This window comes from Gorilla gorilla, chromosome 2, assembly GCF_029281585.2.
Source record: "Gorilla gorilla gorilla isolate KB3781 chromosome 2, NHGRI_mGorGor1-v2.1_pri, whole genome shotgun sequence".
NCBI lineage: Eukaryota > Metazoa > Chordata > Mammalia > Primates > Hominidae > Gorilla > Gorilla gorilla.
This window is the reverse complement of record NC_086017.1, coordinates 166853466-166878815: the sequence shown is the minus strand read 5'-3', so window position 1 is coordinate 166878815 and position 25350 is coordinate 166853466. Positions and strand designations below refer to the sequence as shown.

The window sequence follows — 25350 nt, the reverse complement described above, 5'->3', positions numbered from 1 at the left end:
TTTTTTTTTTGTACTAAAACAAAAGTGCTACAAGCTATATTTCAAAAAAGCACATGACATAATAATGTCTACCAAAAATTACAACAGTTCAAATGCCCTAATTCACTCCACAAGCAACCTCTCTTCCAGTTTTTATTATCAGATATTGGATTTGCTTATTCTTTTTTTTAAATTAATTTTTTTATTATACTTTAAGTTTCAGGGTACATGTGCACAACGTGCAGGTTTGTTACTTATGTATACATGTGCCATGTTGGTGTGCTGCACCCATTAACTCATCATTTACATTAGGTATATCTCCTAATGCTATCCCTTCCGCCTCCCCCAACCCCATGACAGGCCCCGGTGTTTGATGTTCCCCTTCCTGTGCCCAAGTGTTCTCATTGTGGAGAACATTATTCTAAGTGAAGTAATTCAGCAATGGAAAACCAAACATCATATGTTCTCACTCATAGTGGGAGCTAAGCTATGAGGATTCAAAAGCATAAGAATGATACTATGGACTTTTGGGACTCAGGGGAAAGGGTAGAAGGAGGGTGAAGGATAAAAGACTACACTACACATTGGGTACAGTGTACTCTGCTCGGGTGATGGGTGCACCAAAATCTCAGAAATCACCACTAAAGAACTGATTCGTGCAACCAAACAACACTTGTTTTCCAAAAAACTTTTGGAAAAAAAACTTCCATGCATCTAGGGATAATATGACTTCAAATATATTTGAAATATATAGTCATGAAATAACATGACTTTAAAATATATTCAGCAAAAAATTGAGAGAACTACAATGATAAATACATGTATTTCTGGTGAGATTTTAATATACTTCCTCAGTACTTGGTAAAATGGGGAAAATATCTGCTAACATACAAGATGATATAGTTTGAATATATGTCCCTGCCAAATATAATGTTGAATTGTAATCCCCAATGTTAGAGTTAAGGTCTGGTGGGAGGTATTTGGGTCATCCCTCATGGCTTGGTGATGTCCTTGCAATAGTAAGTGAGATCTCGAAAGACCTGGTTGTTGTAAATTGTGGCACCTCCCCCCCGCACTCACTCTCTTGCTCCTGTTTCTGCCATGTGAGACACCTGCTTTTGCTTCACCTTCCACCATGAGTAAGAGTTTCTTGTGACCTCCCTAGATGCAGATGCTGGTGCCATGCTTCCTGTACATCCTTCAGAACCATAGCCAATTAAACCTCTTATAAATTACCCAATCTGAGGTATTTCTTTATAGCAATGCAAGAATGGCCTAACACAGAAAATTGGTTCTGAGAGTGCACTATTGCTATAGCAATATGGGGTATTTCACCTGAAAATGTGGAAGCAGCTTAGGAACTGGGTAACAGGCAGAGGTTTAAAGAGTTTGGAGGGCTCAGAAGAAGGAAGGAAGATGATGGAAAATTTGGAACTTCTTAAAGACTGGTTAAATCGTTGTGACCAAAATGGTAATAGTGATATGGACAGTGAAGTTCAAGCTAAAGAGGTCTCAGATGGAAATGAGGAACTTACTGGGAGCTGGAGTAAAGGTTACGCATGTTATGCCTTAGGAAAAAAATTTGGCTACATTCTGTTCATGACCTAGGGATCTATAGACACTTTAACTTCAGAGTGATGATCTAGGGTATTTGGTGGAATGAATTTCTGAGCAGTAGTGTTCAAGTTGTGACCTGGCTGCTTCTAACAGCCTATGCTCAGAAGTGGGAGCAAATAAATGACTTAAAGTTGGAATTTACATTTAAATAGCAAGCAGAGCTTAAGAGTGTGGAAAATTCACAGCCTGGCCTTGTGGTAGAGAAAGAAAACACTTTTTTTGGGAGAGGAATTCAAGTAGGTTGGGGAGCATCACCTTGCCGGAGATATTTTCATAACTGAAAGGGAGCCAAGTGCTAATTGCCAAGACAAGGGTAGAAGAGCCTTGAAGCATATCAGATATCTAAGACCGCAGCCCCTCTCATCACAGGCCCTGAGACCTAGGAGGACTGAAGAGTTTTGTGGGCCAGGTCCAGGGCCCTGCTGTTCTGTGCAGTCTTGGGACACTGCCCCCTGCATCCTGGCTGCTCCGGCATTAGCCTCTGCTCAAAGAGCCTCAGATACAGCTTGGAATGCTGCTTCAGAGATTTCAAGCCATAAGCTTTGGTGGCTTCCATGTGGAATTAAGCCTGTAGGTGTGCAGAGTGCAAGAGTGAATGAGGCTTGGTAGCCTCCCCCTAGATATCACAGGGTTTACAAGAAAGTCTGGATGCCCAGGCAGAAGCCTGCTGCAGGGACAGAGCCCTCACAGAGAGCCTCTACTAGGGCAGTATGGAAGGGAAATGTGGGGATGGAGCTCCCACACACTGTCCCCACCAGGGCACTGCCTAGCGGAACTATGGGAAGGGGGCCAACTGTCTTCCAGACCCCGGAATGGTAAAGCCACAGGCAGCTTGTATACTGCTCCAGGAAAAGCCACAGGCTCCCAGCAACCTGTAACAGCAGCTGCAGAGGCTGAACACTGCAAAGCCATAGAGGCAGTGCTGCCCAAGGTCTTGGGAGCCCACTTCTTGCACCAATGTTCCCTGAATGTGGGTCATGGAGTCAAACGAAATTACTTTGGAGCTTTAAGATTTGATGACTGCCCTGCTGGGTTTTGAGCTTGCATGGGGCCTGTAGCCCCTTTCTTTTGGTCAATTTCTGCATTTTGGAACAAGAATGTTTTCTTAATGCTGGTACCACCCCTGTAACTTGGAAGTAGAGAACTTGCTTTGGTTTTACAGGCTCATAGGTGGAAGGAACTCATTTCCAGATGAGACCTTGGACTTTGGACTTTTGACTAGGTTCATGCTGGAATGAGTTAAGACTTTGGGAGACTGTTGGGAAGACATTATTGTATTTTGCAATATAAGGAGGACATGAGATTTGGGGGGCCAAGGGCTGAATGATATAGTTTGAATACATGTCCCGGCCAAATCTCATGTTCACTTGTAATTTGCAGTGTTGGAGGTGGGGCCTGGTGGGAGGTGTTTGGGTCATGGGGAAGGATGACATGGTGCTGTCATGCCTTGGTGCTGTCCTCACGATAGTAAGTGAGTTCTTGTGAGATCTGGTTGTTGCAAAGTGTGGCACCCCCCATCGTACTCTCTTGCTCCTGCTCCTGCCATGTCAGATGCCTGCTCCCACTTTATCTTCCACCATTAGTAAAAGCTTCCTGGGGCCTACCCAGAAGCAGATGCTGGTGCCATACCTCCTGTACAGCCTGCAGAACCATGAGCTAATCAAACCTCTTTTCTTATAAAAAAAATTAGCCAGTCTCAGGTATTTATGCCAATGCAAGAATGGCCTAACACACAAGATTTGAATGAAGTAACTAATAAGTTTGAGCTGATAGACATGAAGATCACACCTCCCAACATCAGAATACACATTCTTTTCAAACACACTAGAACATTTATGAAAAGTGACCTCAAACTATGTCATCAAGCAAGTTGTAATTATCAAAGGATTAGTGTCATACAGACTAAATCTCTGACCACAGTGGAATTAAACTAGAAACTATAACCAAAAGATTACTATGAGTAGTTGTAGAAGTGTGTTTCAAAATAATCTTGGGTTTAAAAAGAAGCTGTAATAGCATTCAGAAAATATTTTTAACTGAATGATAACAAAAATACTATGAGTCAAAACTTGGGGGTTGGGGAAGTAGCTAACACATGCTTAACCTTAATTACTTATATTAAAAAAGATGAAAACCTGAAAACAGTTAAACGTTGAAATTAGAAGTTTAGAAAAAGATGCAAAATAGGCCCAAAGAAAACAAATGGAAGGCTAAGTGCAGTGGCTCAGGCCTATAATCCTGGCAGTTTGGGAAGCTGAGGTGGGAGGATTGCTTAGGCCAGGAGTTCTAGACTAGCTTGGGCAACACAGTGAGACCCCGTTTCCACAAAAAATTAGCTGGGCATGGTGGTGTACACCTGTAGTTCTAGTTAGTTGGAAGGCTGAGGCATGAGGATCCCTTAATCTTAGGAGGTTGAGGCTGCAGTGAGCCATGATCATGCCACTGCACTCCAGCCTGGACAACAGAGTGTTACTCTGTCTCTAAAAAAAAAAAAAAAAAAAAGAGGCCGGATATGGTGGCTCATTCCTATAAACATAGCACTTTGGGAGGCTGAGGCAGGCAGATCACTTGAGCTCAGGAGTTCCAGACCAGGCTGGGCAACCTGACGAAATCCTGTCTCTACAAAAAATACAAAAATTAGTTGGGTGTGTTGGCGCATGCCTGTGGTCCCAGCTACTCGGGAGGCTGAGGTGGGATAATCATTGCTTGACCCTGGGAGGCAGAGGTTGCCGTGAGCTGTGATTGTGACACTGCCCACCAGCTTGGATGACAGAGTGAGACTCTGTCTCAAAAAAAAAGAAAGCAGATGGAAGGAAATGATAGTAATAATTCCATGTTATTCAATGGAGATTATTGTAAAAGCTAGCAATATTGACAAATACCTGGTGAGATTGATTTAAAAATAAGAGAGGCACAAATAAGCCATATTAGGATTCAGACAACAGATGTTGTAGATATTAAAATTATATGAATAATATTATGAACAACTTCATGCTAAAACATTTGAAAGCTTAGAGAAAATGAATAAATATCTAGACAAATATAACTTACCAAAACTGACTTAGAAAAAATAGAAAGCCTGAATAATGCTATAATTTATAAATAAAATAAACCAGTAGTCAAATATTTCTTCTTAAAGGAAAGTTCAGGCTCAACTGGTTTTACTAGCAACCTAATTCTTCCAGGAAATAGAAACTCATTTTGTAAAGCTATGATAACTTCGATATAAAAACCTTTTGAGAGCAATATGAGAAATGGAAGTTATAGGCCAGCCTTGCTTGGGAACATACATGTAAAAATCATAAAACATGAGCAATTCAAGTCCAGTAATGCATAAAAAACAGAAGAGGACTCCTTCAAGCTCTGGATACATATTATATACTCTAAACCAGCCCTTTCAAATGCAGCATCCCGGGTGTCTTTGGAGGGTCGATTGCGCCTCATTGCTTAACTAGCTCAGAGCATTTTCAGCTCCTGATTGCATTAGAGAAAAGAAAACACACCAGGAACTTGGGATTTAGTGGTGTCTCCTGTGAGCCTTAAAAAATGAACAAAGTACCCTTTTATTTCTTTCCCTTTGTGTACATAGCTGGGAGGGGGCTAGGCTGTGGAATTAGGCTGTTTGCAGAGGCCTTTAACAACCAGTTTGGTGGTGCTTAGAAACCTGCGGGAAGTGGGGGAGGGGCCTGTGGTGGGGAAGGCCATCTGCTGGGTGGCGGGTGACATGGGAGCCCTCTGGACCTGACCCAGGCTTCTGAACTGCTTTAGAAGCTGTCAGTTTGGGGCTGGGCCAGAGAAGAGGATCCCTGGCCCCTCCCACCCCATCCCTGCCCTGTGTAATTCTCTTACTTTGTCTTAAAATTAACGGAGAAATGAGAAAGGAGCAACTTTGTTTGAAATCTTAGTTTTTAACTGGATTTAGTTTCAATTCTCAAGTTTTAGGGATAACTGGGTGCAAAATTCCCAAACATACGTTATGTCAGAGGCTGAAGTACAGGATGTAGTTTTGAGACCTGTATTTCTATGCCTTCCTGTTCCTAAGTGCTTGTTGTTTTATGAATATCACTGTCAGAACTTATTAATTTTGCCTTTTATCTCTCAGCAAGGCTTAAGAAGAAGGAAATGAGCACTTCTCCATGTAAGTTAAATGCTACACAACTGATACCTGACAGTTCATTTTGTGGTTTTTCAGGGTTATTTTAATTTATAATAAAAGATGAATGGATTGGGATATTAGGGAGGAGTTTTCCATAATCCTTATTAATGGAATATTGAGTATTAAAATTGGAAATGCTTTGAAGAACATCTCATTCACTGCCATCCCTTTTTGTGACACAGATGAGGCAGCTGAAGCACAGGGTTGTGAAGAGATTGACCCTGAAACACAGTGTTAGTAAGAGGCAGGATTGGGCTGCAGCTCTGGGTTTTTGACTTCCAGTCAGGTGTTTGTCCATTGTCCCTTGATACCTTACTATGTCCCATGAACTAGTAATTCCTTTTCCACCAAGGAGGCAGGCGTGTGCATTACATTTTAATTTCTGGCCAGATTTTCTTCCCATTCCAACATTCTCCAAATGCTGTTAGCAATTTGGAGAACACACACACCTCTCAGACAGTTTTTTCCATGATATCTTGCAAGTAAACTTGGTCTTGGTGTTTCTGAACTTGGTCCACGTAGCTCACTCAAATTTCATTTCAAAGTAGCCATCCACCATCTTATACCCAAAGGAGTGACACTTTGCTCTGATCATCTCTAATCTATACACTCCAGAGGCTCCTGCTGGAGGGACAAGGTATGCATTTTTTGAATAAGTAATGTTTCATTTAGTTGTCTCCTCCTGTCTCTTCTCCTTGGTTCATAGTAGAGTTGGGGTGAATGGTGGGTGTGGGAAGAATTAGAGTCTTGTCTGTCCTGAGTAATTCAACTCTAGGTTCTTTTTATAGGGAAGCAGAATGTCAGGGAGGAACTGGTGCTGGATGTGGAGTGTTGCTCTGGACTGGGGACAGTGGATTTGGAGTCAGGAGATGTGGGTTTGCAACCTGCTGTTTCCATTTAGTCTTATTTGTTAATAATGTGGAACTCACAGGGCTATTGTAAGGGCTTTTTTTTTTTTTTTAAAGACAAGATATAAATGGAAAATTGTAAATTTTTCCATTGTAAAATTTTCATGATTGTAAAAATCATGAAGTGATTTACAAATAATATATTATTAATAAGGAATGTAAAGGGAGTGTTGGTTTTTATGGAAAAGGATACTGAAGGAGATTAGGCTCTGGTGGTGATAAAGTAGAGAGAAAGAGGTGGAGACGGCAGTCAGGGTGTAATAGACAAATTCCTCTACTTAGAAAAAAAAAACAGCCCCTTCTTCCCATAAAGTTATTTATTTATTTATTTATTTATTTATTTATTTATTTATTTATTTAGTGACAGAGTATCGCTCTCCCGCCCAGGCTGGAGTGCAATAGTGCCACCTCAGCTTACTGCTACCTCCGTCTCTTGGGTTCAAGAAATTCTCCTGCCTCAGCCTCCCGAGGAGCTGGGATTACAGGCATCTGCTACCTCTCCTGGCTAATTAAAGTTATCTTTTAAAGATTTACCTTTTTTTTCTTTTTATCACAGTATTATAATTCTGATTTCCATATATGAACTGGGATAATTTGTCTTTTAAGCCATTCAAGTGGCTTGAACAAATCTGTAGTGTTTCATAAAACTCAGGTTAAAGCAGCAATATAGATTTGTGTCACATTTGAAAATAGCTAAAGGAATTCTAAAGCTGAAGAAAAGGTTTTGTGTTTTGCTTTGCTTAAATACACCTTCAGATAGTCTGGGGGAATCCTTTTCAGCCAGGACAAAGGGCTTGAATGCATCACATCCCTAGGGGAAGCCCAAGAAAGAAAATACTGAGTCATATTTTTGAACTCAGAAAGGACTTGTTAAAAACTTGCCCAAGGTCCCCTGTGAGTTGGTTGTTAGAATTGAAACCAGAATAGAGAGCTCATGATGGCCAGATGGGTCCTCTTTACATTTTGCTATGCTGACATATTTCATCAGTTGGGACTCTAGGTGCAAGTGACAGAAAACCCAACTCAATATGGCTTACACAAAACCAAATAAAACAAAAAAGAGTATGTACTGGCTTATTTAATTAAAAGGTGCAAGGACAGATCTAGCTTCAGGTGTGGCAAATGATACTACCAGGACTTGGTTTGTTTCCATTTCTCTGGGTGGGATCCAATCTCCACAAATTTTTCCACTGTATTGACAAGATGGTGGCCAGGAACTTTAGGTCTTGAAGCTTAGACCTTGCAACTTCAAGTAAAACTGAAAAGGAAGTTTTTTTTTTCCCCAAGAGTTCAAACAGAAATCTGTGCCTTACTCTGAGTGATCTGAAACAGGCCGTGTGGATCTCCTATACTGTGGCCTAGTGGATGCAATACTCTGATTTGCAACCTAAGCCACATGCCTACCTGAATCAGAGGATGAAGCTGACAGCACCTGAATCTTTTAAACAGAGAGTGGGAGAAGGATTTTCCCAGAGGAAAACTGGGGTGCTATTTCTAGAAGAGCGAAAAATCAGCAGATGTCCACTGTGGTGGAGTTTTCTTAAAGGGAGCTTTAATTCTAGTAAAGTGGGTGTGGGTGTGAAGGATTTTTTTTTTCATTGTCGAGTTTTAAAAGTATTGACAAATGATTATTACTCAAAGTACTTCCCACTTTTCTTAGTTAAAAGTGCCATCCTTGAATTTCTAATATTCTTCATTGGTGGTGTCCCTACTGCCACATATGACTTGTTTGGTATTGACAATTTTGGTCGTGTTAACTACAACTAAAAATGTCAGGAATAAAGAAATTTTACATGATTTTTACATGATTTTACATGATTACAAAAGTTACTTATCACTTATAAAATGAGCTTAGGAGCATTTTTAACTTTTAAGCTATACTTTTAGTCCATTTGCTGCATGAGTCCTCTACACACTTACGTGGCTCTGTTTATTTATTATTTTTGCATTAGGATTTTTTGTGTTTGGTGTCTTTGAGTAGAGTCCATTACAATTTCTTTTTCAAATCACATTTATGTTCTGTAGAAGTATATTTGTTGATATACCTAGAGGGTTGCAACATATTAGTAGTTATTAAGCAAAAGAAGTAGACTTATAATATCTAATTTGTGTTAAAAAAAAAAAAAGACCACAGTGCCCATGGTCATTGTCTCTAGGGGATAAGTAATATTACATTGAACATTTTTTTTTTTTTAGTTTTTTCTATGCTTTTCAAGTTTGTAAACATGGAGCCATATTTTAAAACTAGTTTTTTTTTTTTTTTTTTTGAGACACAGTTTTTTGCTCTGTTGCCCAGGCTGGAGTAGAGTGGCGCGATCTCAGCTCACTGCAACTTCTGCCTCCCGGGTTCAAGCCATTCTCCTTCCTCAGCCTCCTGAGTAGCTGCGATTACAGGTGCATGCTAACACGACTGGCTAATTTTTATATTTTTAGTAGAGATGGGGTTTCACCATGTTGACCAGGCTGGTCTCAAACTCCTGACCTCAAGTGATCTGCCCACCTCGGCCTCCCAAAGTGCTGGGATTACAGGCATGAGCCACCGCACCCAGCCATAGAACTAGTTTTAATAACAATCAGTTATTTCCTTATATGATGTTCCTTATTCACTGTCAATTATTTTTTGAATCATTGTAAGGATTCAGAATCTAATTTTTTTCATTGATAAGCTGGACTTTATTAAAATTAAAAATTTTTGCTCCACAAAAGACACTGTTAGTGACAAGTCACAGTCTGGGAGAAGATATTTGCAAGAGATGTATCTGATAAAGGACTCTTGTCCAAAATACATTTTTTTAAAACTCTTAAAACTTAGGTCGGGTGCAGTGCTTCATGTCTATAATCCCAGAACTTTGGGAGGCTGAGGTGGGCGGATCACTTGAGGCCAGGAGTTTGAGACCAGCCTGGTCAACATAGTGAAATCCCGTCTCTACTAAAAAAATACAAAAATTCGCCAGGTGTGGTGGCGTGTGCCTGTAGTCCCTGCTAGTCGGGAGGCCGAGGCAGAAGAATTGCTTGAACCTGGGAGACAGAGGCTGCAGTGAGCCAAGATGGCGCTGGTGCACCCCAGCCTGGGTGACGGAGTGAGACTGCGTCTCAAAACAAAAATGAAACCAACCAACCAACCAACCAAACACTTCTTAAAGCTTGACAGTAAGTAAACAACCTGATTAAAATTTTTAAAAAGGCCAGGAATGATGGCTGGCATCTGTAATCCCAGTACTTTGGGAAGCTGAGGCAGGAAGATCCCTTGAACCCAGAAGTTTGAGACCAGCCTGGGCAACATAATGGGACCCTGTCTCTGCAAAAAGTCAAAAAATTAGCCAGACATGGTGGTTCACGCTGGTGGTCCCAGCTACTCAGGAGGTTGAGATGGGAGGATTGCTTGAGCCCTGGAGGTCGAGGCTGCAGTTGAGCCTTGATTATGCCACTGTACTTCGGCCTGAGTGACAGAGTGAGACCCTGTCTCAAAATAAATAAATGAATGAATGAATGGATGAATGAATGACACCTCACTGAAGAAGATATACTACTGGCAAACAAGCATATGAAAAGGTGCTTCGTATAGATCATTAGCAAAGTAGAAATTAAAACAGCAATGAGTACCACCACACAGCTATTAGAAAGGCCAAAATCCAGAACACTTGTAACACCAAATGCTGGCAAAGATGTAGAGCAACAGGAACTATCATTTATTGCTGGCAGCAATGCAAAATGATACAAAATATCTTATACTTTAGAAGATAGCTTGGCTGTTTCTTACAAACTAAACATACTCTTACCACACAGTCCAGCAGTCACCCTCCTTGGTATTACCCAAATGAGTTAAAAACTTATATCCACACAAAAACTTGCACATGGATGTTTGCAGCATCTGTATTTATAAATTTCAAAATTTGGAAGCAACTAAGATGTTCATCAGTAGCTCAGTGGATAAACTGTGGCACATCCAGACAGTGGAATATTATTTAGTGCTAGGATGAAATGAGCTCTCAAGCCACGAAAAGACGTAGAACATTAAATGCATATCACCAAGTGAGAGAAGCCAATTGGAAAAGGCTATGTACTGTGTGATTCCAACCATAAGACATCCCGGAAAAGGCAAAACTATAGAGACAGTAAACATTATCAGTGCTCGTCTGGGGCTAAGGGGGAGAGAGGGAGAATGCAGAGCATAGCAGACTTTAGGGCAATGAGACTATTTTGTATGGTACCATAATTAATCTGTATGTTTAATAAAGAGCATAAATCTGCAGGTTCTATTTATAAGATGTAAATGCTTATCGAGTTCTGAATGTGTAACATATTATATTACCTAGACCTCTTAGGAGGTGGAATATTTTGTAAGTCTTAAAAGCAAGTTGAAAAGAAAAAAAAGGTGATCAATTTAAAACCATCCTTGCCTGAATATTGACCAAACAACTTCAAATTGGATACAAGATGCAGGGGAAATACATCTCTAATGTAATATAAATTGTCTAAAAAATAAATGAATGTAGTATACTTCAGTAGTTGTTTTTACCTACTGTGTTCACACAAACGGGGCCATGAAAGACTCAACCTGCTTTGGAACTGCTGAGGCTGGGTTTCCCATCAGTTTATCATCTTCCAGCTAGAGGTGTTATCTTGCAAGCCACACATCCTTTCTGGGCCTCAGTTTCCTTCTGGCTACACCATGAGAGATTTGTCTTAGTTGAAGTCTAACATCCCTTTCACTTGAATCCCTTTAGTGAGCCCTAGGGCCTGGCTCTTCTGAATCTGGTGGAAGCTAAAATGAGGCTTATCACACAGCTCTCTTCCCTTGCCCCAGGCCTACTAACTCTATTTATTATCTTCACCTCCATTATCTCTAAATCTGAAGGCCGGAGGGAGAGCATCTTTTCATTAGTCTCCTGCTGATGCCTGAATCCCACCCCTAGAGATTCTGATGTAATTGGCCTGGGTGTAACTTGGGAGTCAGGAGTCTTAAGATTCCCAGATGATTCTAATATGTAGTCAAGGTTGAGACTCACTGATGTAAAGCCTTATCAATGTTCCTGATGCATAGTAGGTTCTCAATAACTGGGAAACAGGATTATGGGAGTTCAGTGCATTAAAGAATTTTAGGTAAACTGGAGGGAGAGATTCCTGGGGGCATTTCATGAAGGCAGTGGCATGTTACCCAGCCCTTAAAGAAAAGCAAAAAGATCTGGAAGCTGGAAAGCCTGGGCCATTGATGTGAGTTAATGTCCAAGTACGTGAATATTACATACATGTCTGTAGGTTTGTGCTTCTGTCCCTAAAGTGTTGAAGGTCTCAACTCTGATTGGATGATCATCCTCTGAGAGGATGTTACATGTATTGTATGTTACATTATCTATTGCTATGTAACAAATTACCCCACATCTTTTGTCTTAAAATAATAATTATCTATTATCTTTCACCGTTTTTTTTTGAGATGGAGTTTTGTTCTTGTTGCCCAGGCTGGAGTGCGGTGGCATGGTCTTGGCCATGTGATACTCCTGCCTCAGCCTCCCAAGTAGCTGGGATTACAGGCGCCCACCCCCACGCCTGGCTAATTTTTGTATTTTTAGTAGAGACGGAGTTTTGCCTTGTTGGCCAGTCTGGTTTCGAACTCTTGACCTCAGGTGACCCACCCACTTCGGCCCCCCAAAGTGTTGGGATTACAGGCGTGAGCCACTGTGCCCGGCCTTGTCTTTCGCTGTTTCTATAGGCCAAAAATACATGTGAGGCACAGAGGGATGGCTTATTTCTTCTCATCAGTATCTGTGGCCTCATCTGAAATACTTGGGGTTAGAATCATCTGTAGATTCATTTATTCTCATGTTGTCTTAGTTCATTTTGGGCTGCTATAACAATGCCATAAACTGGGTAGCTTATAAATAACAGAAATTTATTTCTCACAATTCTGGAGGCTGGGAAGTCTAAGATCAAGTCATTGGCAGATTTGATGTCTGGTGAGGGCCCTTTCCTGGATTGCAGACTGCTGACTTCTTGCTGTGTTCTCATATGGTGGAAGGGTAGGGCTAGCTCTCTAGGGTCTCTTTTATAAGGGACCTAATCCTAATCATAAGGGTGGAGACTAAAGGTCCCACCTCCTAATACTATCACATTGGGGGGCATTAGATTTCATCATAGGAATTTGGGGCAGACACAAACATTCAACATAGCACATGTCTGTGGCTGATGCTGGCTGTTGGGCGAGGGGCTAGCTGGGCCTGTGAGCTAGAACACTTAAATCTGGGCTTCCTTACAGTGTGGTAGCTGGGTTCCAATGCAAGCATCTTGAGAGATAGGGAACCAGGCAGAAGTGGTATCCTTCTTGTGACCTCATCTTGGAAGACTCATAGCATCATTTCCAGCTGATTTTATTGTTAGAAACGAGTCACTGAGTCCAGCCCATACTCAAGGGAAGGTGAATTTAGATTCTACCTTTTGAGGGGAGGAATGTATAATAATTTGCAGATTTTTTTTTTTTTTTTTTTTTGAGACGGAGTCTTTGTCGCCCAGGCCAGAGTGCAGTGGCAGGATCTCAGCTCACTGCAACCTCCGCCTCCCGGGTTCAAGTGATTCTCCTGCCTCAGCCTCCTGAGTAGATGGGATTATAGGTGTGTGCCACCACGCCAGGCTAATTTTTGTATTTTTAGTAGAGATGGGGTTTCACCATGTTGGTCAGGCTGGTCTCGAACTCCTGACCTTGTGATCTGCCCGCCTCGGCCTCCCAAAGTGCTAGGATTACAGGTGTGAGCCACCACACCTGGCCTAATTTTTTGTATTTTTAGTAGAGACAGGGTTTCACCAATTGGCCAGGCTGATTTCAAACTCCTGACCTCATGATCCACCCACCTTGGCCTCCCAAAGTGCTGGGATTACAGGCGTGAGCCACTGCACCTGGCCAGCAGATTTTTTTTTTTTTTTTTGAGATAGAGTCTCGTTCTGTCACCAGGCTGGAGTGCAGTGGCGCTGTCTCACCTCACTGCAACCTCCGCCTCCTGGGTTCAAGTGATTCTCCTGCCTCAGCCTCCCGAATAGCTGGGACTACAGGTGCGTGCCACCATACCCAGCTAATTTTTGTATTTTTAGTAGAGACGGGATTTCACTATGTTGGCCAGGCTGGGCTCGATCTCTGGACCTCGTGATCCACCCACCTTGGCCTCCCAAAGTGCTGGGATTACAGGCGTGAGCCACTGCACGCAGCCCAGATTGTATTTTTTAAACAACCTCACTTCATAAAGTCCTAGTTGCTATTATGGCTTGACTTTGGAATATGAAGATATGACTTCAAGTCTCATTACTATTTTTTCCTAGCAGCATTGGGTGAATCAGTTAATCTCTAACACCTTGTCATCTTCTTTAATGTTGTAGAAGGAGAGAACAGTACTCACCTCAGAAGATTAATAAGGGACAAATGAGCATCATGTATGTGAATATATTTTGCTAACTATAAACAAATGCACATTATTAAAAATAATGAACATATATAACTGCATTATTTGTATAACTAAAAATACTTTTTAAAGAAGAGAACTTTGTAGTATATAGTATTGGCTGGGGAGAGGGCAGAGGTTGGGTTGTTTTCATAATTAGCTATATTCTACTGTATTTTGTAGTCAGTTCCATACAGTAGTAAGACTCCCTCAGCCTTAGGGAGCAGGATAAGCAGTCAGATTAGCCAGGTGGGTATGAGGCAAGAGGAAGTGGCCAGTCCAGCATGGAGCCAGAGAAAAGGCAGGATAGGCAGGAATTAGGTAAAATCCCTGGTGTTGTGGGTTAAGATTGGGCCATAGAGAGCCAAGGAGAAGCTCTGACAAAAGCTTCAGGAGCCTTCCCCACCAATTGTTCCATTAATGAATAGACAACACTCTGATAATATATATTTTTTTCACTAAGTGACTGATTTTATCCTGGGGTACGTTTACAAAATTCTAGGTGGTTTTAGTAGGAGAGATGACAAATTGTTTTCCACCTGTGGGTTTTGCTTCATGCCAGCCTTGCTTGGTTTTGCCTGGCTTTATTCTGTGAACAGAAAGGAGGTTGGAATTCTGAAAAGTTGCTTTAGCCAAATCCTGTGAACAAAGGAGGCCTTGTTCAGGGTTATGCACGTCAGCTTTTGGAGGAATTTAATTCATCGACTCAGATCTCTGCTTTTCAAGTTGTTGCTCTAGCTAGCATTGTGTTTCTCTGTGTCTGTGATGGAGCAAGTCTTATGTAGGAGCAGGCACTGCTAGTTTACCTTGCTGAGGCCTGTGCCCAGCTCTAGTTACATCAATGAGTTCAGCCTGGGCAGATCCAGGCCCTAGCGGTCCTAAATGGACACCAGCAATGAACCAAAAAGAGGGAGGCACATTTTATTAATGTGCTTGGCTCATTCATGGCCACATGGATGCTGTACTGACACAAAATTCAGGAATTGGGAATGATAGCTTCGTTCCTGTTAGTTGCCTCCCCACCTGCAACTGAAATTTCCTGAAATGTTACCAGTGTTGACTAGTTTGGATCTTGGACTACTAGGAGTGAGGCTGGGAGCACATAAACTGGTCCTGAAACCTGCTCTCTGATGGTAGGTTTATTTACCCTGGAGATGGGTAACATTGAGCCCTGAAAGGTGGTTTGAAAAAGTTACTGTTTTGATATGCTAAATGTCATTCTAGACCCTGGGAAGACTTGTGAGAAATTTCTTAGGGCCTGGGGGATTCCAGCTCCATATGTGGAGAAGTTGTATGCCGTATGTGTTGCCCCGTAATGCTGGGCAACCGATGGCATTATGCTACCAGTGTGAGCGTGTGGCTGCCGTTTTCTTCATTTTTGTCTCATTCTGTTTCCCTTGACAGGGCAGTTTGGTTTTGATGCTGTGCCAGAAATCTTCTGACAATGAGTTACTGGAACTTGGAAAAAAGGAACTGTGTGCAGTACCGCAGGCATTTTCTGGTGGACAACAGTGTGTTTCATGGTAAGCTGTCTCTTGTATTTATGTAATTGGATCTTTTATTTTGTTTCTGACAGGACTTTTATTCTAGCACTCTAGATGCAAATATGGTATAATTGTTGGATGGAACCAAGAGCTTGAGTTAACTTGTTTATGAATAATTACCCAAGAAGTCCCATTGCACTTACTATCTCCACTTGTAAGGAATGGGCCCCACCTCAACAACTATAATAGTGTCATCTCTTTCTATTTTGTAGGGTAGTTGGTACCAGTGCCTTTCCTCTTCTACCACACTGTCAACTCCAGTAATATCCCTTTCTGATGTTTGTAATTATTTTGGGTGAGGGCCATATAATTGTTCAGTTAATATTTGTGGATCACCAGTCAATGCTTATTACCAGCATAGCGTGGCCTTCCAAATTGAGATGTTAGAAGGTGCTTGTGGCCACCTGCTTTAGACACTTATTGAAGAGAAGTCCACCCACTTTTATTGCTGTCCTTTAGGGCTTTCAGACTTATCTACATATTATGTCCCATATAACAACAGAACAGAACAGTTTGCAGCACTAAACCGTTACTATCAGGGTGGAGGACTGCAGCTGTGAATCAGAGAGTAATCAATATTAGTCATTTTCATGGCAAACTAAGACAAATTGCCTTTACCCTGCTGGTATCTGTTTGTTTTGTGGTATACAGTCAGGGATAAGCTCTGTCAATCCTGCTGTCAAGATACCCTAGGGTGAAATTGATTTAAAAGCCAAAGACTTATGTGGTGCCAGAATTTTTGGAGTAATCTCTATCAGAGGCCTGTGGAATTGTAGAGGGAACAGAGAGATTTCAGGGGGAGTGGAGTGCTCTTTAACAGAATCCTATAATCTAAGCTGCTTTCACCTTTCTAAGATTGTTCTGAAGTCTTCCCCAATTTGATGACAGACTTAATGTTTATTATTGCTTTAAACTAAGTTTAAGATAACAAATTTAACCTTACTTTATTAAGCACTTTAGTGTTTATAGTGTTTTTTCAACTTTCATTATACAACCTCACTAAAAGCCCTTGTAAAGTAGAGAGTGATTTCATTTTACAGATGAAGAAAGAGAAACAGAGATGAAATAACTGCCCAAGTTGATGTAACTAATTAGGTATTAGCAAGCTCAGCATGAAAATTTCTGCCTCCACCTTTCCAGGTTGGTTCTCTTGACATTCCAGTGGTGAAGTGCCCTTAGCAGAGGAGACGTGGGAATGGAGACTTGACCCTGTGGCACTGAGGTTCTGTGTTGCTTTTCTCTAGCCTCAGCCAAGGGTCCTGTTCATTGCTTTCTCTCTCATGCAGTGTTTGATTTATGTATTGTTCTGTTGCAAATTTATTCATATTAAAAAATAGTAAATATGATAATAGAAAAATCACTGGAGTTAGAAGAACTAGGTTTATTTTTTCAAGCTTTATTTTGTGCCAGTTTTTAAAGAATTTAGATTTAAGTGCCTTAAACTATTATTTTCATTATTTTAGAATGCCTTTATTCAGAGATCTCAAAGGCTATAATCATTTAAAATTTTTTCTATGTATTTTTATAGTCGTATTACCAATTAGTTTATTACTATATTGCAGACACTTATGCTAAGGGCTTGATGACCATTAACATTGTCATACGGAATCCTTTCAAGGACTTTGCCATAGCTATTATTCAACCCATTTTATGAATGGGGTAACTAAAGCTTGTGGAAATTGTAAAATGGTGACCTAAAATTGAAATTCTGATCTGCCTAATTCCAACACCTCACTGTTTTTTCTTCTTTCAGGCTGCCATCTCCGTTTTAATTAAAAAAAAATTAACATTCTGAGGCTTAAGTTCTATATAACAGTATTTGCTCTGTTATTGACTAGCAGTGTACGGTCTTGGACAAGTTACGTAATCTTTCAGGAACTCAGTTCTCTTTTCTGTGAAATGAGCATGCTGGTCTCAATGATTTTTGAGGCTGTTTCTAGTTCTAAACTCAGATTCCACTGAAGTATTTCTGAGAATTACAATTACTGTATTGTCTGAGCTCCCTTTTCACTAAACACAAGATACACAAGGGGGCAGTATAACACTTAAAATACGAATTGGTTACTTCTTGCATTCAAGAATTACTCTTTCGAAAGGATTTAGAGATATTAAATCCTCCCAAGATGAAAATGAATCTGTTAACATAGGAACTTACTTAACTTAAGGAAGAATTGTGAGAAGTCTTGGGATATTTTAAACCAAGAGAGCTCTAGTGGTAATGTCTTTGTAGAGGATTTCAGAACATTTCTGAGAAAAGAAAGGGACAGGACATGCTGAGTAGGAAATGTCAGATTTCTCTTGGGCTTCTTGAACATTTACTGACCACACTTTTGCTTATTCACTTTGGCTTCTCCTTGTTTTTGTTGATAACTCTCCTTACATAACCAAATCAACCAAAACAAAAAGAAACAAAACTTCTTCCATAAATGGAAAAGAACCATTTCCCATGCGGAATAATAGACTTTTGGAATAAGCAGACTTGGATGTATAAATTATGCCAGCCAGGGTCTCTTTCTACAGACAAACTTCAGCAGTGTTGCCAGGATAAAAGAGCTACGTTAAAATGAGAACTGTAAAATGGTCAATAGCAGCAAAAATAAAAATGTAACATTTGTGTAGTTTCACAGTTCATAAAGCATATTCATAGCCTCATTTTCTGATTATAGAGGTGTTATATTCTCATTGGAAACAATTTAGAATATTACCCACAATCCCAGAACCCAAAGAGAAAGAGACTATTAAACCTACTGTTAAGAGTCTGCTTATGTCCGGTCTTTTATCTACCTACTATTTCATCTTCACATTTCAGAGGCAGGAATGAAATATCTGGAAAGGTTGGGAAATAGTGCTTAACAGAAATGAACTGGTTGAATTGACTACTATGTCCAGCGATGAGAGAAACCTTGTTAGGAATGATGAATTTTTGTATTTCCCTCTTGTCTGTCTTTTGCCTGGATTTTTAGGAAAAACCCAAAGGAATTTGCACCTATCAGAGAAGCTAATCTCTGGGATCTTCCCCTACTTGACTTTTATTCTTCTGATATGTTTGCAATAGAAAAAATCTTGAGCAAAGAATGTTTGGTGCGGTATGAACCCTGCCTTAATGGCTTATACCTTCATGATTTATCCTGATTTGAAAATTGCCTATACCTTCAGCTGTTTCTCTTGCTTTCAGTGAATTGCAGTATTTTTTTTTCTGACCTGGGATGCAGTCTTGATTCTTAACCAATAATGAGTGTATTTGCAATTAATATGCACATGCAATTTCTTATGCACATAAGCCTTTCCAAACATTTGAGCTCCTTACTAAGTGACTTAATGTTTGTCTTCACATACTGCTAGTTATAATTGTACTATTGGAAAAAGTATTAATTGCTTTCCTGTAAGTTATTAGGGTATCATCTCAACTTCTTATGGGAAAATTTATTTTTGTTGCCATCATGTTGTTAAATGAATATTTCTGAATAACCATTACAAATCTAAACTAGAAACATTTTGGACTGAATTAGGAGTATCTTTTACTATCTAGGGATAAAATTAAGGGTAATTCTCTTATTAAATATTTATGCAGTATGCCTTTTCAAGAAGTTGCCTTATATATATGTTAATACTTTTACTTTGCCTCAGAACTACATTTTAATAAAACTAATTGACTTAGTTAATTAATTAAAGGATTACTTTTTATCCAGCCTCCCCTTCCTGGCCACAGACCTAGTTGGTGATGTGAGGGTAGAAACTTGACTGCTAGTTTGTAATGGAAAGTAGGCTGAAACGGGATCCTGAAGACTAGTTCTAATCCAAGTTTAACAACTAACTTGTGTAGCCTCATGTCACTTCTGGGGCCCTCAGTTTCCCTGTCTTTCAGGTGAGGATTGTGCCAGGTTGTAAAGTTCCCTTATAGCAGCAAGGTGTGAGGTCTCTGTGTAGTCAAACATCAAGATAGGTGTATGATAGATGGAAGTGTTCTTCAGGCCGGGGGTATGAGAATGAAAGGCTGGCAAGATGGCATTGAAGAGAAGATAAGATTTCTTTTTGGACTGTAAACTTTGTAGTTAGTGTTGCACTGGCAAAATGCTGCATTTCCCTTTAGGGGAGAGAGGTAGTGGTGTGTGTGTGTGTGTGTGTGTGTGTGTGTGTGTGTGTGTGTGTGTGTGTGTGTGTGTGTGAATGGTCACAGGTTTCTCCTGACCATGGAGAGACCAATATCTAGGACTGACACACAAGCTTTCAGGACAAATGTGATTATATTAAAAAATGAAGAGTGAAAAGCTCTCCCTCACTGGAGTTCCATCTGCACTGGAAGAAAAGAGAAGAATTCCAGATCCTGACTGGAAAATATGCAAGGAGAATGAAATTATGCAAAAGTGAATTAGGGTTCCAATTGATTTCAGCCAGTTTATTAGACTTTGGCAGCCTGCCTGCTTTAGGTTTGTGGGGCATCACTAGATTTTATGTTAGAGTAGCATTTCTTTACTGAATCAAAGCCTAGCTTTTCCAGCCATAACTTTATAAGTCTCCTTTTCTAGGTCCAGAAAATACTTGTGCACATAGAATTCCTATTATTGCAATGACAATCAAGATTTCATGAACATCATTAAGATTAAAAGTATCAGGCTGGGCGCAGTGGTTCACACCTGTAATCCCAGCACTTTGGGAGGCCGAGGCAGGTGGATCACCTGAGGTCAGGAGTTTGAGACCAGCCTGGACAACATGGCGAAACCCTGTCTCTATTAAAAATACAAAAAATTAGCTGGGTGTGGGCGTGGGTGCCTGTAATCCCAGCTACTTGGGAGGCTGAGGCAAGAGAATCGCTTGAACCTGGGAGGTGGAGGTTGCAGTGAGCCGAGATGGCGCCATTGCACTCCAGCCTGGGCAACAAGAGCAAAACTCTGTCTCAAAAAAAAAAAAAGATAAAAGATTAAAAATATTATCATTAAATTATTAGAGAGGACCAGGGAAAAATTTCAAAGACAAATTGAGAGGAAGAGTTAAAAAAAAAAAAAAAAGAAGATAGGCCTTAAGGGAGAAAATATATTTCATTCATTTAAGTTTTATAAATTATAATAGAACTAATTCTGGAAGCAGCGTTGCCAGGTAGATTTCTTTTATTGGCCCCACCCAAAAGGCTCTCCACCTCCCATTGATGGCCACCAAAGCAGAAAGCATCAGGGCAGGTATCCTTTCAGGCCTATGATGTTCAGGTGCATCTTGCAGGTGGTGAAGATTTAGACAGAGGGAAGCATGGCCTGAGCCAGGTGTGACACTTTGTAGGGGTTCCCACAGGCTGAGTTACTCTGGGTGAGTTGTTCTCTTTGGGACTAAGTTTTCCATATAAGCAAAATGCTGGCATTTATGGAAAATGACCTCTAAGTTTCTAAGTGCTAAAATTTTAAGAAATGTGAGATTGTCTACCTCCCCTACTCACCCTACTTTTAAACACAGGCCAATTGGAAAATTTGCTGTGAGTTAACTGACCACATTGATTTATCTCCTTTTCTTCTTCCCCTGTCTGAGGGAAATCATAGCCATCCATTCAGGCCTTACAAAAGAGGATATTTATGTCTAGTTTAGAACACAAAGGAAGAAACCTTTAATGTGAGCTGGTATGAAATATACTTGTTCTATGACCTTTTGGGAACATATACTCTGCTTTGATGTCTTGGAGATACAAAAAATTATCAATGAAAGCCTCTCAGTGAATGCTAGTTATTTATATTTTAAAATCTAAAGTTCTTTCCTTTTTTTGGTCTTTCTTTATGATGAGCATTCCATTTGTAACTGGTTTATTGAGCATTCTCAACTTAGTGTGGCATATATGCTTCAGTGAATGCTTCAGAAAATACTTTGTCCCATTGTATCATCTTGGATAGGTTCTATTACTTTCTGGCTAATTTTGGCTATTAAGTGTCCAGTCCATTTTAAAATTTTAATCTCAAATTCATTAAGCCCTCTTACCCGCTGGCCTGGCTGTTGGTGGTTGAGGGTGGGAGTTCCTCTGTCTCTGCTATACTCTTTCCCCTTGAAGGAGAATTCAAGGCCCTGTTCCACAGATTTTGGTACAAAGAATAGAGAGCAAAGGCTTTTTGTCTCACATGTCCCTGTCGTTTGTCAGCAGCGGTGAGGTGATCCAGACTCCCTCTGCTTCCATCTTCTGTAAATTCTCAGTTTTATCCTGGCTCCCTCTGTTACCAAGGACCCTCCTGAGAGGACCTGCCATCTTGCTTCAGCCTCATGCCTTCTCTGCTGTCAGTTTCCTCTGGCTAGAGCACAGCTTCCCGTGCCCCTGAGGACATTGGGGCAACTGTCTGGCTCCTGCCCTTTCTCTTCTCTCCGTATTTCTTCATGTGGAGCTCTACAGACTGCAAGGACTTGAAAGATGGAATGGGGTGTGAAGTTGCCCCTTGCTCTTCTCAGACCTGCTGATGACAGTCTCTTCTCGCACTGTAGGGGCTGCTCCCCTATGTTACCAACTTAAGCAATCTCTTCAGTCATTCTTTTGTAGCTCTTCCCCTGCTTCTTTCTGGGGGTGAGGGGTGTTTCCTCCAGTTTCACTCCTCAGAGTGCCATCTCTGCCACCCTGGGCATTAACGATATTATACACCTAACAGCGGCTCAGGTAATGTGATTTTGATGGATGGAATCCCGGCCCCCCAACCACTGACAGCTCTCCTTGGACTCCTAGAGTCGCTCTAGGCAGGTCCTTGTTCACTAACATTTTAGATTAGGGCGACTTAATTTCCCTAAAGCTACTGGTGTTCTTTATTCTGTTTGCTTTTTGCAACATTGTGTAGCTGGATTGATCAGACCCAAGCAATGATCTGTATGTATAAAAATCCATGTTGAGGTGTATCAGCCTCTATTCCTCATCGGGAATCTAATTCAATGAAGGGATTTTTCTGAGTAACTGAACCCACTGTGATCTCTCTGTCATGCTTTCTATGCAAGGTCATTTATCTTCTGCAACGATGGAGGGGATGAAAAGGTGCTCTTTAAATGGCAAATCGGAGATCTGGATGTATGGGAAGCCCAGGTGGATGAGAAGTGACAGTGTTCATTCTTTGAAGCTTTAGCTTTCAATTTTCTGAAACAAGCCTATTGCTGCCAAGTGAAAGCCTTGGATGGCTTTTTCCATGAGATTCTCAAACTCTTTCTCGTAAACCTGTGGCCACTGAGAGTCCAGCCAGGCAGAAAGGCCCTTGATTGTTTTATTCCTTTATGCTTGGGAATACCAATTTTCTAATTGGCAATTGGAATTGGTAATTTTCTAATTAATTAGAAAGAAGAAATAATGTGTATAATAAACCGTCATTTTTTCCTTCAGATTTGCAGACTTTTCATGTTTTAAGTGGTTACTTATGAGAATTATTTCCCCTTAGACCTGTGTTACAAATTTAAGCCTTTGTTCTTGAAGCTGCATTTCCATAATTAGAATTAGTTTTCCTCTGCTCTCTCATTTTCCCAATTGTCTTTCCCACTCTGTTTCTAATGTATGCACAGAAATTGACGGGAAGATGAAAAATCTTTCCATGGGTAGATTCAGGGTTCTTCTAGGGCAACATAATTGTTTAATTTAGTTATGCAAAAGATCTAGATTTTTTTCCTTGGATCCAGTAATAATTAGTGATTGTGTTTGTAATCATGAAACCCTCCAATCTCCTATCTATCAAAAGAAAGTTGAAAAACTGCAGTTTGTCCCTTCTTACCACGTGGATGAAGTCATCCCCATAGAGATCTGTGACATGTTTTATATTTTCTTAGGGCTCATTCCTTTCAGCAAATATGTTTGGGGTTATTTCAAGTGTAAATTGTTGGTTTCAAAGGAATATTCAGATTTTTAATTTAAAGCCTCTAGCCTAGTGTGGAGCAGCTTCACCTACTCCCACGGCTTCAGTTCCCATGTCTATGCTAACTCCAAAAGTGTGTTCATGGCTTTGACCTTCCCTCTATGCTGAATACTCAGATGTCCATCTGCCTACCTGATGGCTCCACAGATGCTCTCCAGGTCCTCAGACTCAAGATGTGTGGAGCAGGATTCCTTCCTGCCCTGGTACCCATCTGCCTTGCCAACCTTATCTCACCCTTTCCCTTCTCTTTGCACCCCAGAAACACTGACCTTTGCATTCCTTGCCCACAAAACTCACTGCTTCTTCACTTAGCCAACTTCGAACACATCCTTTCAATCCTAGAGTAAAAGTCCTCTCAGCAGAGAAGCCTTTTCTGACTTCTCAGACCAGGTCAGGTCATGTTTTATGATCTCCAGTCACTGCATTGCTGCTTCATTTTGCTGCTTCATTGTGTTATCATTACTGTAATAAAACAATTAATTGTGCGATTACTAGTTTCATTTCTGTCTCTCCAACCCAAGGTCCAGGAGATCAGAGACTGTTCTGACTTCTGTCTGCAGCACACAGTGCAATGCGTTGCATATAGTAGGTGCTCAATAAAATATTGCTGAATGAATTTCTATATTTTATTTAATAGGGGAGATAAGAGCGGTTTCACTATTTTTGCACTCTCTGTTGAGTTTGGTTTTTAATCTTTGTGCTGTGAAATGCATCAGTTCTCTGACTGTAAACTCTCTTCTTGCCTTTACTCAGAATTTTGGCATAGGAAACCCAGAAAAAAAATACTTATAAACCATCCTTGCTGAGATGAAGAAGGAAAAGAAGACCAATGAGAATCCAAGTGTGTCTTAGAAAAGATTGTATATTACAAACGCATAATGCCTTGAAATGGGCAAGGGCAAAGCCATTTCTTTAAAAGAATTTCTTAAAGTAATTTCAAAAGGCTTTTTGAGTTCATTGTAGACTTTCCATGTTGGTTATACATACATATGTATTTTATCTGACTTTGAAACTGAAGGTTTCTCTCTTTAAAATAGCACTATCAGTAAAGCTATTTAATTGCAGTTGTTTGCATACTATTAAAATTCTCTGCTGCTTGTGTCTGAAAATCTCCAGTCCAGAAGTAAGTGTTGTCTGTGGGGTAACTCTTACTGCAGAGAGCACAGAATAGACCTGCATTAAAAAAAAAAAAAAAAAAAAAAAATTACTAGCTTTCTCAGTAAGAGAGGAAGAAAGGAGGCCTGGGGTTGGGGTACATGAGGAGAATAATCAAACAGTATAGGACTTCTTTAAAAGTTAAGAAGATGCACTTTTATTTCAGCTTCACAAACAAGAAAAATGGTCAGCACCTAGGCCTTTCCTCTAAGAATCTCAGGCACTATGAGAGTCCATTCCTGACTTATAGGTAGCAAGATCACTCTGAGAAGTAAACACCTCTCTGGGTAGGATAAATATAGAATCTGTGAAAATGTTTTTGTCTCTTTGTCAGCATATGTGACTGACGTATAAGTGTTTTTAGAATTTCTCCTATTGAAATGTAAAGGATGGTGGCTTATGTTCAATTAAAAGAACAGGGAACACATTTATTGTTTAGTGTCCTAGTTTTACTCCCTGCCAACCTGAAATTGAACATCAATGCATTTCTACAAATGACCATTCTTTAAAATTGTGCCAATGTGAGAATTTCACGGTATTGTGTTTTTAAGCTAAGTAGAAGCTTATCATCTCTAGATGTGGAGACTTGTAAGTAATTAATGCTTTAAATCAGTGGTTCCCAGCCTTGGCTGTGCATTGGAATCACCTGGGGATAAAACAAAAACAAAAATAAAACCAAACTATTTCCTGGGTCCCAGCTCAGAGGCTGTGATTTTTTGGTCT

General features: G+C 40.4%; 1 protein-coding gene across 1 annotated transcript in view; it reads left to right on the top strand.

The window, feature by feature from the left end:
- PLCH1 (phospholipase C eta 1) overlaps positions 1–25350 on the top strand; it is a 252839-nt gene that overhangs the window by 25316 nt on the left and 202173 nt on the right. Inside the window, exon 2 of the mRNA XM_031009760.3 lies at positions 15489–15607. Within this exon, the coding sequence (XP_030865620.3) occupies positions 15529–15607 (79 nt within the window). The 5' untranslated portion in view covers positions 15489–15528. The remainder of the gene's footprint in view (positions 1–15488; positions 15608–25350) is intronic.